Genomic DNA, 15,534 nt, shown 5'->3' on the forward strand with positions numbered 1-15,534 from the left:
GGCAGCATCCCTGAATAAACATGGCTTTTGCATCGTCCCCCGCACTGCTCCCAGGCACCGCCCTCCACTGCTCTGAGTGGCTGGAGTTCTGGTCAGTCAGACCAACGGGATAAAGCCCTGGGGCAGCACGCTCACTCCCCATTCCCCAACTGGGGGAATGGCAGAGAGCAGCAGTAGCACTGCGCGGAGCTGCTTTCTGACCACCCTCTCCCCCCACCCACTGGCAGACCCTGTGGACCAAGTCCAGCCCTGGCTTGCCTGGCTCAGATCCACAAGGCTCTGGGTGCCCCACCTCCCATGCCACCATGGCCTGGATGCGGGAGAGGGGAGCCCCAAGCCTCAGAGTCCCATTCCAGGCAAGCCTTGGTGTCTGGTTACAGGCAAGCCACGGTCCAGATCCAGAACATGAGTTGGGGATTCCCCACCCCTGTTTTATCCCCATTAGCAGCATACTCACTTGGGATGTAGGTGGCCCCTGTTAGGTCAGGTCTACACTAGTGGTCAAAATCAGTGTAAGATATGCAACTCCAACTATGTGAATTGTGCAACTAGAGTCAATGTACCATACATTGATTTTGACCACTAGTGTAGACCTGACCTAACAGTGGGAGGAGTACCAGGACTTGGCAGGGGTGCCCTCAGCATTTAATTTAGTTGGTCCTGATTTGACCTGCTAAATCAAACTTCAGAAAATCAACCTTTGAAGTGTCAATCCTCCAGTAAGTACAGACAAGCTCTTAGATTTCTTAGATTAAGAGTAAATTTAGCATGAAGTATAAATAGACTTTAATAAAATTCACTGATGGAGATTATTTGGTGGTCATCAGTGAAAAATGAGTAAATTCTTGTCTAGATTTCCTGGATCCAAGCCACAATTCCTTGCATGGATATCCTACCCTTGAAATAAGAGTTCCAGGCAATTTGTTTTTGAGTAAGACCTAAAACTGAGGTCCTATCTTCATTATCTTACTTCAATCATAAATGATATTGCACTTCCTTAAAAAGGGCGTGTTTGAGAACATTGATGATATACTTAAGATGATTCATCCAAAGTGATTATATAAAAGTAATTAACAGTCTATAACTTAATTAAATATACTCTCTGCTAAGTCCTTTACTGTACTAAAGGGTGCCCTTTAAACATTTCTTCAACACAGGATCACACTATCCTGTCCCAGGGCCCAATCCCATTGCCATTGAAGTCCGATTGGCATCAGGGAGAGTAGCAGGAAATTTTTTGACCATTTAAAAAAAAATATATATATATATAGAGAGAGAGAGAGAGAGAGAGAGAGAGAGAGAGAGAGAGCGCTAATTTGTCATCAGAGGACATCTAGTGTGAGGAAGGGCAGCCTGATCATTCCCAATGATTTTACCTATTTGTGGCTGTATCCCTTAATAGTATCTTATTTGGGTATAGGAGGAGCTTACTTTTATTTAGCTTATTCCTGTAAAAGAGAAAAAATGGTTCTTAATGTGGATGAGTCAAGTTTCCATTAATACCGTGAAAAGATTACCAGTTTACATGTATGTTTCTCAAGGGTAAAATTATTGCTAGTATTATTCTAATGATTTGTAGGACATTATTAAATATGTGATTCTGTTACATCTACAATGTTATTTGTGTTACAGAAAAGAAACTAACTGAATACAGAGGCTTATGCTCAGAAGAAAAGGTTGCTTGGATAAAATTTAGAAGCAGTTGCTACGGTTTTTCCACAGTTTTTGAAAGTGCAGGTTTTGATATGGCATATGAATTTTGCAAAAAGCAAGGTAATCTGTTCTTAGTTATGTATTATAGCAATAAAATATCATGTATTCTTCTTTATTGAAATAGTGGCCCATTTTATACGAGAGTGAAGATGATGACATTTTAGCTAACTAAAGTAACCAAGAAATCTTCTGCAATACATCAGTTTTCTGTGGCACATCCTGAGCATGTAGTTATCTCGAGAAGAGTGAACTGGGTTACAGCAGGAGGAAATGACTTCCCATAGTCAAAGGAAGGACCGTACTTAGGATTTATGGAGCCCTACACGGTACTATTAAACTGGCACCCCTATGCCTAAAGATAGCCAAGTGTGGGGGACGAGTTTTTAGAGATGTGATTTTGTAATCTTCAGCATCACACTAATTAAATATTTGTAAAACAAGTTTTAAACCAGGGTGGGGAACCTACAGCCCACAGGCAAGATCCGGCTCACTGCTTACCTGGACCTGGCCCGTGAGGCTCAGGTCTCCCACTTGATCTGCAGGGGCATGAGCTGGTACTTGTGCTTCAGCCATCTGGGTGAGGCACCATGGCTGGAGCACTGAGTCCTGGCTCCCCACTTTGGCCGGCGGGGGGGAGGGGAACCCCTGAGCCTTACAGGCCCAATCCTCCAACCTGTGAGCTTTGTCTGGCAGGGTGGAGGAGATGGCTCCTGTGCACTGCCAGGAAGCCCTTTCTGACACTACTGTTCCCCCATCACTCCCATTGGCCTAACTGTGGCCAAGGGGAGCAGCAGGGGGGCAGCGTGGGTGGGGAGCGCTTCCCTGTCACATGCAAAGTTGCACAGAACCACTTGCACAAACACACCCCAGAGATGCATCAGGTATGTGCTCCAATCACCTGTTCGCTCCCCCAGACATCCCTCCACACCCCTAGCCTGCTCCTGCAGCTTCCTTCCTGACACCACCCCCAGCCCACCCCGCACCCTCCCTGCCGCCTGGACCCCACACTCCCACCCTCATCCTGCTGCATCCTCCCTCCTTGCCAGCCAGACTCTCACCCCACCCAGTATCCTTCCTCCCGCATAGACCCCACACTCCCACCCCCATCCTGCTCCTGGAGCCTCCCTTCTGCCCAGATTCCCGGCACCTCCCCACCCACCCAGACCCCACATTCCTGTCCCCACACCCAGCACCCTACATCCCACCTAGACCCCACACCTTCATTTACAGTCCATTCCCGCATCCCACCTCCTGCCCAGACGCCCCAGCCCCAGCCCACTCTTGCACCTTATGTCCTTTCCAGACCCCTCACCCAGGCTCACCCCTGCACCCTGCGTTTTGCCTGGACCCCACATCCCTACCCCAGCCTGCATAATGGCAGCTCCTTCCCATGCACTGAACCCCTCATTTTTGATCCTTCCCTAGAGCCTAGGGGGTCACCATGAAATCTACTAGCCCCAGCCCCCCAGGCTCTGGGGTGCAGCTTGAGTGTAGTGAAGTGAATGTCTTTTTTTTTTTCTTCTTTTTTTTTAAATTTTCCTGCTTCTCAGTTAGGGGGCCACTTCCATGATGATTTTTTCTCCTCCTCACTTGTGGTCTCTGACTCATGTTTCTGTAGCCACCAGCTCCCAGAGGCTTTTAAAGTAAGGTACTGTAGATTTACCACAGTAAGTTCAGAAACTGACAAGGGTAGGCAAATACCTGTTAAGTGGCTTCATTACCACTTGAATGCCTCTGTCACAGGTTTTTCTGCTAATAGCTCTGACTTTTCACTAAGTCAAAACAAAACAGCAGAAATGTAGCACTAGATCTTCCCCAGTGAGAGCAGACCCCCAGAACAGGGGCAGAAAGAGGCAGAAGGATAGACGTTAAAACCCAGTGGTGCCCCAAATCTTCTGGTGCCATGTGCAGATGCTTAGTGTGTGTATGAGTCAGGATGGTTCAGGTCTAAGGCTTGGAGAATAGAAGTTAATTATGTTCTGTGCATGATCAACAATGAAGAAACTTGATATGTATGTTTCGTCTGCAGGATCTGACCTTTTAACTATTAAAGGTGAAGATGAAAATGCTTTTATTCTGGAGGAACTTTATCATTTTGGTTCTTCTGTCCAACGCATTTGGTTGAACATTCAGTTTGCTGGGGGCAGTAAGTAATGGAATACATTAATATGATGGTGTAGTTACAATTCTTAGTTTATCATTGACAGCCACGTATGAGAGTACTCAACTTGTTTTTTATGTCAGCTGTTTGTGTCAGTTTAGGGTGTGCTGTAAATACAGAGAGCTAGCTCTGTAGCTATTACAGCTATGACCACACTGTTTGAACATTCTGGCTTGTGTTCGACAATAGTTGTCTGCTCACAGGAAGGATAATACCATTATTCCTTTCCAGGGCAGCGTGGCTGGTCACTGTAGAGCAGATTTCCTCCTGCTCCACATCCCCAACAACTTTACTCCACAGCACAGAGACACCCAGCTTCATTGCCCACACCTTAACTGCTCATAATGGATAGCACTGTTGTTGTGAAAGGCCGGTTTCTCAATGCTAGGCCTACTCTGGGTGGGTGGGACACCCTTGCGAAGCCCCACTCTAGGAAAGCACACAAGAATGTACTAATGCCCATCCATGTTCAGGAGACAACTGGGTGGTTTCCTGAATTGGAGATGGAGGGAACAAAAGAAGTTCCTGTAGTGCATATCACAGAAGATAATTCTGCTCCTATTTGGGAGGCACTGACTTTCCAGAATCTCCCGATCCAATTGTCCTCACCTCATTCTTTCCTGTTCAGCATGTATTTAAACACAAATTACACAGACCTCACCGTGTTTAAATATTGTTTGCTCTTAGATAACACAGTAGCATGGCTTGATGGTTCTCCCTTAAATTATTCAAACTGGGGCATCCGGGAGCCTGACTTGGAGCATCTCAAAGGGAATTTTTGTATTACTTTGAGGACCACAGATGGAGTATGGCAGTTATCTCCCTGCAGAGAAAAAATGGGATTTGTATGTAAAATGGATACAGGTATGTATTTATGGAAAATAAAATAACCTTCCTCTAGTAACATTGGTTTACATGCCCCTGGATTTCCCCTCTTCTTACTTGAGGCATCATCTGAAATAGTGTTCAGTTAACGGCCTTTAATGTCATTGCACCTTCTGTTTTCCATGAAATTCGCTTCATAACTGCACTCTGCATCCATGAAAGCTGTAGCCATGTGCCTCACTTGATTGTGGGAGTCTATAAATATAAAAATATTTCATTTTCCTAGATAATTTTTGTCCCTTTTTATTCATGAATATAGCTATGAAGAAGTGAACTAACTTCAAAAGTTGCAATTTTAAAACTGAACTTTTTTTCCTCAAGACCATTCTCTGTTTCTGGTCCTCCCTCGTGTCATTCAGAATTGGCCTGCAGGACTCATGAAATCCTTAATAGTGGTTACCTAATTCTGTTGGGGATGCAACCAGTTTGTCGTTGCAGGGGACAACGAGCACTGCTACTGATGGTGCTGGAGCTGAGTTAGCAGTTTTACAGAGGACTGTTTGCAGCTGAATTAGCTCCTTTGCTGAGCAGACTGTGTGGTCTCCAGCCACAAGAGCTACTTGCTGAGTAGTGTGAACAACATCCTAGGTTACACAAGCAAGCTCCCTTACCTTAAGCCTAGTTTTTATTGACTCCCCCTGTAGCCGTAATTAAATCACTTAACCTGTCTGTCTTCCTCCCTGCAAAAGGAGGATACTTAATTTGTGCTACTTATTTAGCAGATTGTAAAGTGCTGTTATAGGTGTGCTAAAGTTCATCAGCGTATGCACAAAACCTTCCAGAAGCCCCCAAAATCTTAGCTTATTCAGATAATTGCTTTTGAAACACTTTAGAATGTTGGAAACTTTGCACTGATTCTGATACAGTAAGAGAATCCCCCTCTCCTTTCTTTATATGACATGAAGTTAAACATAGGGCATCCTAAAGAATCATGTCACTTACCCTCCATGAAATACCAAGTCTGGCCTGATTCATAATGCTACTCTATTGTCATAGGGGACACGAATCATTATGTTTTGTAGAGCTGAAAAATTTGTTTTGCAAGCCCACCCAAACGCACTAAAACTAACATTGGTCCTGCTAAAATAATAAGTCCTTTGGCACTTTAGAGACTAACTAATTTATTCGGTCATGAGATTTTGTGTTTGAAACCCACTTTATTAGATGATAAGTGAGGAAGTGGGTTTTCCCCAGGAAAGCTCATGACCTAATAAATTTCTTAGTCTCTGAGGTGGCACAGAACTTCTTGTTTTTTGTGAAGCTGCAGACTAACACAGCTACCCTCGGAGATTAGGCCTGCTAATTAACCCTAAGACAGCTCTGTGTAATGGTGCTCCCCTATTTGTCCAATGTGAAAATGTCTTTTGAATAAATATCACTACCCGTTTTCATCATAACTGAGGCTGCTGTGATGGGAATGGTACAGTTTTGGAATAATTTTGCAAGGTTTTCTTGTGCCAAGGTTCACTTTTGCTATGAAAGTGTCCAAACATTAAACTGCAGCAAATATATTTTTGGAAAGCAGCAGAATCTTCTACGTTTTCTCCTCATGAAACAATGGACTCCTAAGGCCGCTGGCAAATAGAAAAACTAGATGTTTGATTTCCTTGCTGTTACAGTTCTGATATTGATCCAGTGGACGACTGAAAATTATACCCAAGTATTTCTGGCATGCCACAGTGTTGTATGTACCTCATAAATATTAATGAATTTAGTCTCACAATTCTCCTAGAAGTAAGTAAATGTTATTCCTGCCTTGGCTCAAGTCACCCATAAAATTTGTGGGAGAGCCAGGGATAGAATTGATGACTTCTCATGCCTAGCCTCATTTCTTAACCAGAAGACTACTGTATGGATAAAAAAGGTTTAAAAGTACAAGAGTTTGACAACCGTCATGCAGTGAATGTTCAACATTGCTTCCATTGAAACCCATGGCAAAAATCTAGTGACCACACAGGAAGCCGATCGATCCTTAACTGATCCAATCCTGAACATTAGCTCCTTCATATTCAGAGCATTCTTTTTCTCACATGCACTTTCGTAAGTAAAGGAATTTAAAATGACACAGTAGGTCTTATTTATCCCAGTGTGGTGTAATTCCATGGACATCAACAAAGTTAAATCAGAAATGTCCCATTATTGTTACAAGTATGTCCCCTTCCCCATCCCCACTAGTAACTTTGCAATAAACATGTATATATTTTATCAACTGTCTGAATAATTTTCTTACTAATTCTGGATTTTGTTTCAGATATCTTTGAAACAGGGCAAACTGTAAAAGGTAAATTCTATTGCATGATGCATTCAAATTTTTATCAGATATACAGAAACTAAAATGTTTTCTGTGTCTCCTTTTGTGGTGCGACTTTCTTTCGGTGTTAAAGAACTTTTCTTCTGCTGCTTCTTTCCTTTTAGCATCATACTATGGGACCATAGCTCTAATTATAATGCTGACGTTGGTGATGGTGGCTGCTGTTACTACATTTCTCTGGTGCATGTACAAACAGAGCGGCAGTCTCTTCAGGAGAGTACAGTGGTTCAGAAATCCATATTATTCACAAACTGACTCTGTAGCTATGGAAGAAAGCACCCTCCTTTCTGATCTTGAGGGAAACTGAAAATTAACGATGCAAGGAGGACCAAAACAATTGTATTTAATACAAAGGAGTGCTCTAAAATAATTCATGTTATGAGCCATTTGTTACTTAGGACCAGATCACCCTTGTGTTTTTCAAAGGACAAAATGAAGAGTGGAAAAACCATTCAAGTGGGCGATCATTTGTCAAAAGGAAGGGGAGTGAAGCCTAAGTAGCCCTTTGCTCCTGTGAAAGCTTCTTTCTGTGAATTCTCTGGAATAAGGCCTCTGCAGATTTTAAGGAAGCGCAAATGGACAGAGACAGATTAGAACCAGGAAGCCTCTGATATGTGCAGTATCAACTCTGCAGTATTAACTCAGGTAGCATTGAATTCCATTCCCACAAACCCCCATGGAAAACAGGCTTGCTGATTACAACTTTTCTCAGAAGCTGTGCAACTCCAGGGGATGGATTGTTCAGGGAGATTCAGCCTCTGTGAGAATGCAAGTATCAGGCTGTGTTTGCCTCTTCTGTTCAAGTACACTGGGCTCAACTCTGTTCCCACTGAACTCAGTAGTACATCTCCCATTGACTTCTGTGGTACAGATCAGGTGCTGGGATGAGAACCTGTTCTAATCTGACTTTGATTCTTAAGTGACCATCCCTAAGGGAGTCTCAGTCATTCTTTCCCTTGTCAGAGAACCTTGAATTCTGAAGTTTCCTGAAGACAGGCCCACAGATCTCAGGACCTACAAAACTTCTCATGCTACATGAGGACAGTTCAACAGAAACCCTATGGCTTGAAGGCAACATCGGTTTTTCAATTAACTTTTGGTCTTTCTGTGTTTTTTGTTATTTGTTGTTGTGTTTTATTTTGCATAGTAAGAGAAATCTGGACACAATTAACATTTTTTTAAAGTTCCTGAAATCAGGGCAAAATGTAAACAAATTACTACAAAAATCTTTTGCTCAGTACCCAGTTTTGTGCAAAGAGAATGACACTAGCGTCAGTTTTTCAGACAGAGGAACAGCCCAAGTAGATTTCCAGCATGTAGTAAACTGGAGCTGTTCTTGGTTGGCTTGCTTGCCTGTTTTGTTTAGGGGCTTTTTAGTTGGTTTCGGGTCTTTTTGTTTTTTTGTTTGTTTGTTTTGCAAATAAAAAATTATGGGGAAAAAATTTGGAGTGTCAGAATTAACCAGTTCAGTTCCCCATTCCTACATTATTGTTAAATTTAAAATACTTAATACTTAACAATAGCACACAGGCCTAAATTCTTCAGGTTGTTAACATCACCTACAGGATGAATAGTAACAGAGAGGAAATCGTGTTAGTCTATACACTATCAAAACAAAAAGCAGTCAAGTAGCACTTTAAAGACTAGCAAAATAGTTTATTAGGTGAGCTTTCGTGGGACAGACCCACTTCTTCAGACCATAGCCAGACCAGTCTGTTCTGGTCTGGCTATGGTCTGAAGAAGTGGGTCTGTCCCACAAAAGCTCACCTAATAAACTATTTTGCTAGTCTTTAAAGTGCTACTTGACTGCTTTTTGTTTTGATACCTACAGGAGTTAATCCCAGTTACCTGTTTAAAGATTAAACTTTGAGGTAACAAACTCGTTTGGGTTTTTTGCTTTGTTTTTGTTTTGCTGCAACAAACTATGCTCCTGGCTTTGATCATAATTATAGTCAGCGTCCATCTGAAGAAACTGATTATAATCAGTGTTACTCAAGCTATGGTAAAGAACTGTGTTCACTTTTCTCTTACATAAGGAATTATTGTTACATCACCTAATTCTCACAGTTAAAGTTAGCCTGAATCCAGGACTATAAGAGTTGACTGTGTTTTCTGGTCTTCCTTGCACTGAACCTTTTTTCTCTTTCTTCTAACTTGCTTTTTCCTGAATCACGGGCATTTTGGATCATTTCTAATCTGAAAAATTGATGAACACATTTTCATTCTGATTCATACCAATATGGATGATGTTGGCAATTTGTTCCAGTATTATTTCAGTTGAAAATTAAAAGTGTACTAAAATCATAAATGAAGAAGATTTTCTGTAGTTTTTTCTCCTAAATCCTTCTCATATTAAAATTCTGTTTAAGCCAAATTCACCACTGACAGAAGCAGACACAAAACATTGACTTCAAGGAAATTCTTACCAGCAGAGAACTCATTCCTTGTCTTGTGTGAATTCACCAGAGCACATGCAGGGTGGCATACATTTCACACCCTTGCCCTTGTGTGAATTCACCAGAGCACATGCAGGGAGGTGTACGTTGCATTTTGCTCTGCCACCCTAGCCCCATGGAAGGAGAGAGGGCGAGTGATTTTGTTCTAAAACCCTGTTTTCAGACTTGCCACTGATTGGAGGCAGACTTCATTCCTCTGGGGCCTCCAGTGCACAGTATCCATGCATCTCTAACCACCCTGGCCACATCTCTTTCTTGAGATGCACTGTACCTCAGTGGAACCTCAGCCAGAGAGGAAGCTGCGGTTGCTTTACACTCCCACGCTACTTCTCTCTTCCCCCAGCCTCATGCAATTGGATTTTCCATCTCTAAAGCTTTGCCAGCACAAACCTGAGCTGAATTTAGCTCTAATTTTCCCCCTTCCTGGCACTGACAGTCTTAGTCCTTTCAATAAATCCATTTTAATAAAATCCACAATGCACCCCCACCCTCACATACTGACATAATCATCATGCACATTCACCAATGAGACTTTCAATTTTCTGTTCCACAACCCACAAGTCTCTTCCTGAGCCACAGTGTTAATACTATTGGGGGCAGTATAGCTAACTTTTATGGCCAGCTCCATGAAACGTATGGCCTAATTCTGCCCTTCCTTACATCATCATAAATCATGAATAATCTCATTGTAAAGCAGTGAGATTGGAATCTAGCCAGGATTACAAGCACATCAGCAGGCCTTACTCTAACCAGTAGCTGTCAGTGGTGTACATAGAGCAGCCAACTCATTTAGCATTAATTGATAAAAGAAGTTAAACAGATCTGGTAGTATAAGGACCCGTACAGTCAGCTCCTCCCTTTTGACATTAACGCAATGATTTTAGTGGGTGCAGGACTGAATCCTTAGGATGGTGTTTGCACATATATCCATTTAATTTAAATTACAATTCAGTAGAAGGATGACAGTTACATTTGACAACAGTTAATTGTGACAACTTCCCAGGTTTCAGAGTTTTGTTTTTGTTCCAAACTGGACTAAAAACAAAATCACTTTAAAATTTTGAGAAGCAAAAGTGTGTCAGAATGTGCTTTAGGATTCAAAAAGTCAGATGTTAGATTCCCCACTCTCTCTGGTGTCATCGGGAGCTTCCACTTTGGACCTCAAAACTTCTGATGTTACAAACTACATCAAAATCTGTACACTTCTGAGAAGTGTTTCAGCTGTGATGAAACAGCAGAGTTTGATGGTGTTTTGTCAAGTGTTCCAAATTTTATAGAGCCATATTATATCATACAGATATTTCTTTTAAAGTGTTTATACATTCCTCTTACTTGTTGACTCTATCTCAGCTTTATATATGAAAAGAAAAATGCTGTTGGTTTCTGTTCTCAACTTCTCTAGTGAACACAGACATTATCCTTCATCTTGGCTTATTCACAAGGAAGTGAGCCCTGGCCATACTGAACACCATCAGTTTCCACTAACTTTAAGCAGAAGTTGACTTAGTTTAAATTCAGGTCCTAAATACTTCATCACAGTTATAAGGGTTTAAACAGTAATCTAGAGTATTACCTCACTTTATAAGAAACTCACTGTTGATATTTTTGGATTTCTTTTTCCTACACCTTAACTCTTCTGTAACTTCCTGATGCTTGTGTAATGATGTAACTAGTGGTAATGTTTAAGGAAAAGTAAGCATTCTATCTGACTGAATTGCATACAGGTGATCATCTTATTTTTGTAGTAGCCGCTCTAACATATATTCATAGCCAAGAGGCCCCAGGTAGATAGAAACAAAAATTCCTCCTTTACGACTACTTTGTATTTGGGTTAATAAAGCATGCTATTTTTTTATTAGAAAGCTGCGTGGCAGGGCCAGGGTGAAGGACGCCTAAACAAGCAGAAGGGCCTGCAGGGCAATCAGAGGCAGCTGGGTGGGAGACAGTTCAGCCTAATTAAAGCCAGCTGGTCGCAATGACTGGGCCAATGAGAGGCCTTTAAAACCCTCCACAGTGGGAAGGGCGGGGGGAGAGAGTGAGAGGAGAGGGGAGAGAGAACAGGTTTGAGAAGAGCAGAGGAGTGCAGCAGGAACACCAGAGATCACACAGGGAGAGTGGGAGCTTCTACAAGATCAAGAGAGAAGGCCAAGGACTGCTAAGGCCTGGAGAAGGTACCATGGAGAATCGTCTGGGGAAGTGGCCCAGGGAGGAGAGTTGCTGTGCCAAGGACCAAGGGAGTCAGCTCCTCCCACTGGCAGCTGCACAGGGTCCCTGGGCAGGTACCTGGCATGAGTGGATGGGGGCCGGGTTCCCCCACAGACCACCCCTTGCCCCAGCAAGGGCAATGGGGCCCTTAAGGGGTCCTAGTGGACTGGTCAGAGGACAGAGGCCCAGGAATTGAACTGACTTTGTCACAGCTGCTAAATTTGACTAGCTCTTTAAATAAAAAGGCAGTCTCTCAACATGTTGATTAGGTCTCCAATATAATTTTAACAAATAAATTGGCTTCAGAAAAGATCCTGTTGGAACAAAAATTGCATTGTAAATTTGAAATTTTGATAGTTAGACCGTGCCTTGTTCATGGATGTTTGCACAGGGGAACAAGGTCTCTCTTAACTGCTCTCCCCACTGCCACCTATTACTCCTGAAGCAATCGTGGAAAATCTTTGATGTACTTTCTGCAGAAAAAGAAAAGTGGCTGCATGCCTGATACTGTATACAAAACCTTTCTGGGTAAAGAGGGCCAGAGATGGAGTGGAGTTCTGGCTTCTCCTTCAGTGTGTAAGATTGCTATCAAACAAGACACCTGTGCTGTATCAACATGTAGCAGTCGTCATCTTTGAGCTGGAGTTAACCTGGAATGCCTAAGCCTATAAAAATATTAGGCCTGATTCATCTTAAATTTGCACCAGTATAAGTCCTTTAATTTCAGTGACCGCGCATTTTAAAAGAGGAGAGAACCAGGCCTATTAAAACTGTAATTAACAAATTACTATGTGTAAGGCAGATCGGTGTACAAATTGTGGTGTCCAGCTACTCGGACAATGGCACTTTAAGCTCCTTTACAATTATGAGGACAACTGATGGAGTATGACGACAGCTGTGCCGACAATGAATTAGATTGTATCGATACATACCAGTCACCTTTGAGTCAAAAAATCATTTCCTTTTTATACAGATTTTCTTTAGCAGCAGCTGAGAAAACTCTCTTCTCCAAACAAGACATGTGGTGTGGATTTTGAAATGGCTATTAAAAATTACCCTTTCAAAACTGGCTTGAGCGTGTTGCTTTAGAGCCCTGATCTGAGGCGTCAACTTGGAAAGGCTATAGCAGAAGTGGGTCCAGTAGACTGCCTGTCATTCTCCCACCTGGCAGTAACCAGCAACACAGGCACAGCCCTCTTCCCTTGCCCAACTCTTCATTCCTTCTCCCCAACCTGCCACCATTCATGGGGCAAGATAAGGGATTCCCTTACCCTTCCAGGCAGAAAGTAGATATGTATGTGGAGAATTCCCTCTGGCTGCAGAGCTCCAGGGGGCAAGCCAGCACAAAGATCATGATTTGTAAACTGAATAAACGCCCATTGGTCAGCAACTTCAGGCATAAATGCTTCATTGACCCTTGTTTCAGCATTGTGTCAAATAGCTTGATGCTGGAAGACTTGATCAGACACTTATGCTGAAACCCTAACTTCAGTTGTTGCCAATTGGATGGAGAACATAAATTTTAAAAATAGCTCTTAATGTATTTATAAAAATAAATACATAAAAATTCAGAGGCTTAATTAGATACGGGCTCGAGCACGCCACCCTGACTGCCATTGATAGTTCCACTGGTAGCGCCCACACTCAACTCTTCTGAGAAATCTCCCACTGTCACCGATGAACTTACCTATCTATAATCAGTTAACTAACTAGCTATTTACATGGTCCTGTCAGTGTACTGCCTGCGTAGCTAAAATTCAGTGTGACTGGAAGGATTACTTCTCCAAAGGCAAGAATCTAACATGGCTGCTGCTATGCAGGGCAAATGGGCCAGGCTCCAGACTGACAGTACTTTCCAAGTGATTTCACGGTAGAGGACAGATGAAATATCTTTAAATGCAAATGTATGTGCAAAGTTTGAGTTTACGTGGAGGGAGGGGTTACACTACAACTTTAAAAGCCACAGCTCTTCTTTCAACGATGGACTACAAACACCAAGTTTCTGGCCATAGTTGCAAAGGGGAAAAAATATGTGCCCTCTCCTTTACCTTACCCCACCCTGTGAGTCAACAAGCAGCAAAGTTTAGTCCCATAAGTAGATTCAGTTAATAATTTGGATTTTAACTATTGATATTAAGACACAAGCTTCCCAGGTGGTCACTCCCCTTTCTATGTTCAATAACAAAACTGCTCCACCCGTTTCTTGCATTAAAATCCACAGTGAAGTCAGGTAGGTCTCAGTTGACCTCATGGTTGTGTTTAAGCTACTTGTTTCTAGGTAGCACAATGCCCACAATGCTAAAAGCAAAACTAAAGAGAGTTAAGATCGTGATCTAAAGCATAATAATATAGACAACATGGATCAATTATTCTTATTAGGAAGACTAGAACAAGAAATAATTGACTGAAGCAGGAGGAAAAATCTTGATAACCGTAGGAACTGTCAAGATAGGACAAGCTGCCAACATAAATTTTAGAATCAGCCTTAGGAGACATACGCAGTTACAAATAGTAATAGAATGCTCAAATCACACCAGCAACATTGCAATGGACTTGAAACCCTACTGGATGTCTTGTACAGCTGACCTGTGTAAGGAATCACAACTTATTTTCTCTATTGGTGAAACACTATTCACAGCTTGGTCTCTCCCCTCCCCCACCTTCACACTTCTTGTGGTTCAGAAAAGTCTCTCTTCCAGCACCGGTCAGGTCCCGAAGGTGGTAATGAGAGAGGTTCAACCTGTATTGCAGAACTGCAACCATGGTGAGTTAAAACTACTTCAGAGGGGTATTAACATGTACTCACTTTGGGAAAGACTGGACATTGTGATAATTAATCAATCAGTCAATGTTTGTAAGCATGTTGATGTTATAATATTATAAAGCAGGAGTGTCCAACTTTTTTCCATCAGGGGCCACACGGCAATTTTTCACATGTTCCAGGGGCCAAACATAAAATAGCCCTACCCCCCCATTCCCACACTTATTCCCTCTCAGCCCCAAACAGCCACCCCCCTCCCCCAGGATTAACTTACCTTACACAGAAGCTCTGGGTGCTGCTCCCCCAACAGCACCTTCAACAGGCCACCATCTCCTCCTCAGCACGGCTGCACCGCTCTTCCCAACCTTCCTACTCCCTCCCCCATCTGCAGTGCATGTATCTTTCTGCACTGCCATGCTAAAATAATGGAACTCACTTTAATTGGTTTAACAGCCACATCCCCCCGTAAGCTATTAAACCAATTAAACTGAGTTTTACTCTTTTGCACAGCAGGGCATGGAGCCGGAGGAGGAGTGAGCAGCAAGACCCACAAACGGTTCCTTAAAGAGTCACATGCAGCTCAGAGCCACCCAGCCAGCTTTCAAAATGGCGCCACTGCCAGCTCTGTGGGCTGGATTCTGGCCTGTGGGCCACATGTTGGACACCCCTGTAAAGTGTTATATGGTATTAGCAACGTTAATGCTTTTTTAAAGCAAAAGTTCTACTGTTTCACATAAACTACCACATGTGTATTGGAAAAAAAGCTTAGATGGAAAAATAATAAAACTTGTTGGGCTCAGACCAAAACTTTGGAAGAAATTCCTGCAGCTCACTGTGATTTTATTTAATATTTAATTTCTGGTAGATTTAATTGAATTCATGAAGCTGATGGCATTTAGACTCCAAAAACAGCTACATGATCAAATAATTGTTTGTTCCCCCTCCATGGAGAAGACTGAATTTGAAATCTGTTAAAAAGAAATATTCTCAGGAAAGCAGTAAAAGTAACATTTAAAGGTGTCTCACCTATTAGGTGTATTGA

The 15,534-nt window shown here is 42.4% G+C and overlaps 1 protein-coding gene across 3 annotated transcripts in view; it reads left to right on the top strand.

The window, feature by feature from the left end:
- Positions 1–8,713, top strand: part of PLA2R1 (phospholipase A2 receptor 1) — a 72,773-nt gene extending 64,060 nt beyond the window's left edge. For all 3 annotated transcript variants that reach the window (XM_075001352.1, XM_075001355.1, XM_075001354.1), the window contains exons 26-30: positions 1,633–1,773; positions 3,743–3,859; positions 4,562–4,738; positions 7,011–7,040; positions 7,175–8,713. In XM_075001352.1, coding sequence (XP_074857453.1) covers positions 1,633–1,773; positions 3,743–3,859; positions 4,562–4,738; positions 7,011–7,040; positions 7,175–7,377 — 668 coding nt within the window. In that variant the 3' untranslated portion in view covers positions 7,378–8,713. The remainder of the gene's footprint in view (positions 1–1,632; positions 1,774–3,742; positions 3,860–4,561; positions 4,739–7,010; positions 7,041–7,174) is intronic.
- Positions 8,714–15,534: the final 6,821 nt, after the last annotated feature.

The sequence above is a fragment of the Carettochelys insculpta genome, chromosome 8 (assembly GCF_033958435.1).
Source record: "Carettochelys insculpta isolate YL-2023 chromosome 8, ASM3395843v1, whole genome shotgun sequence".
NCBI lineage: Eukaryota > Metazoa > Chordata > Testudines > Carettochelyidae > Carettochelys > Carettochelys insculpta.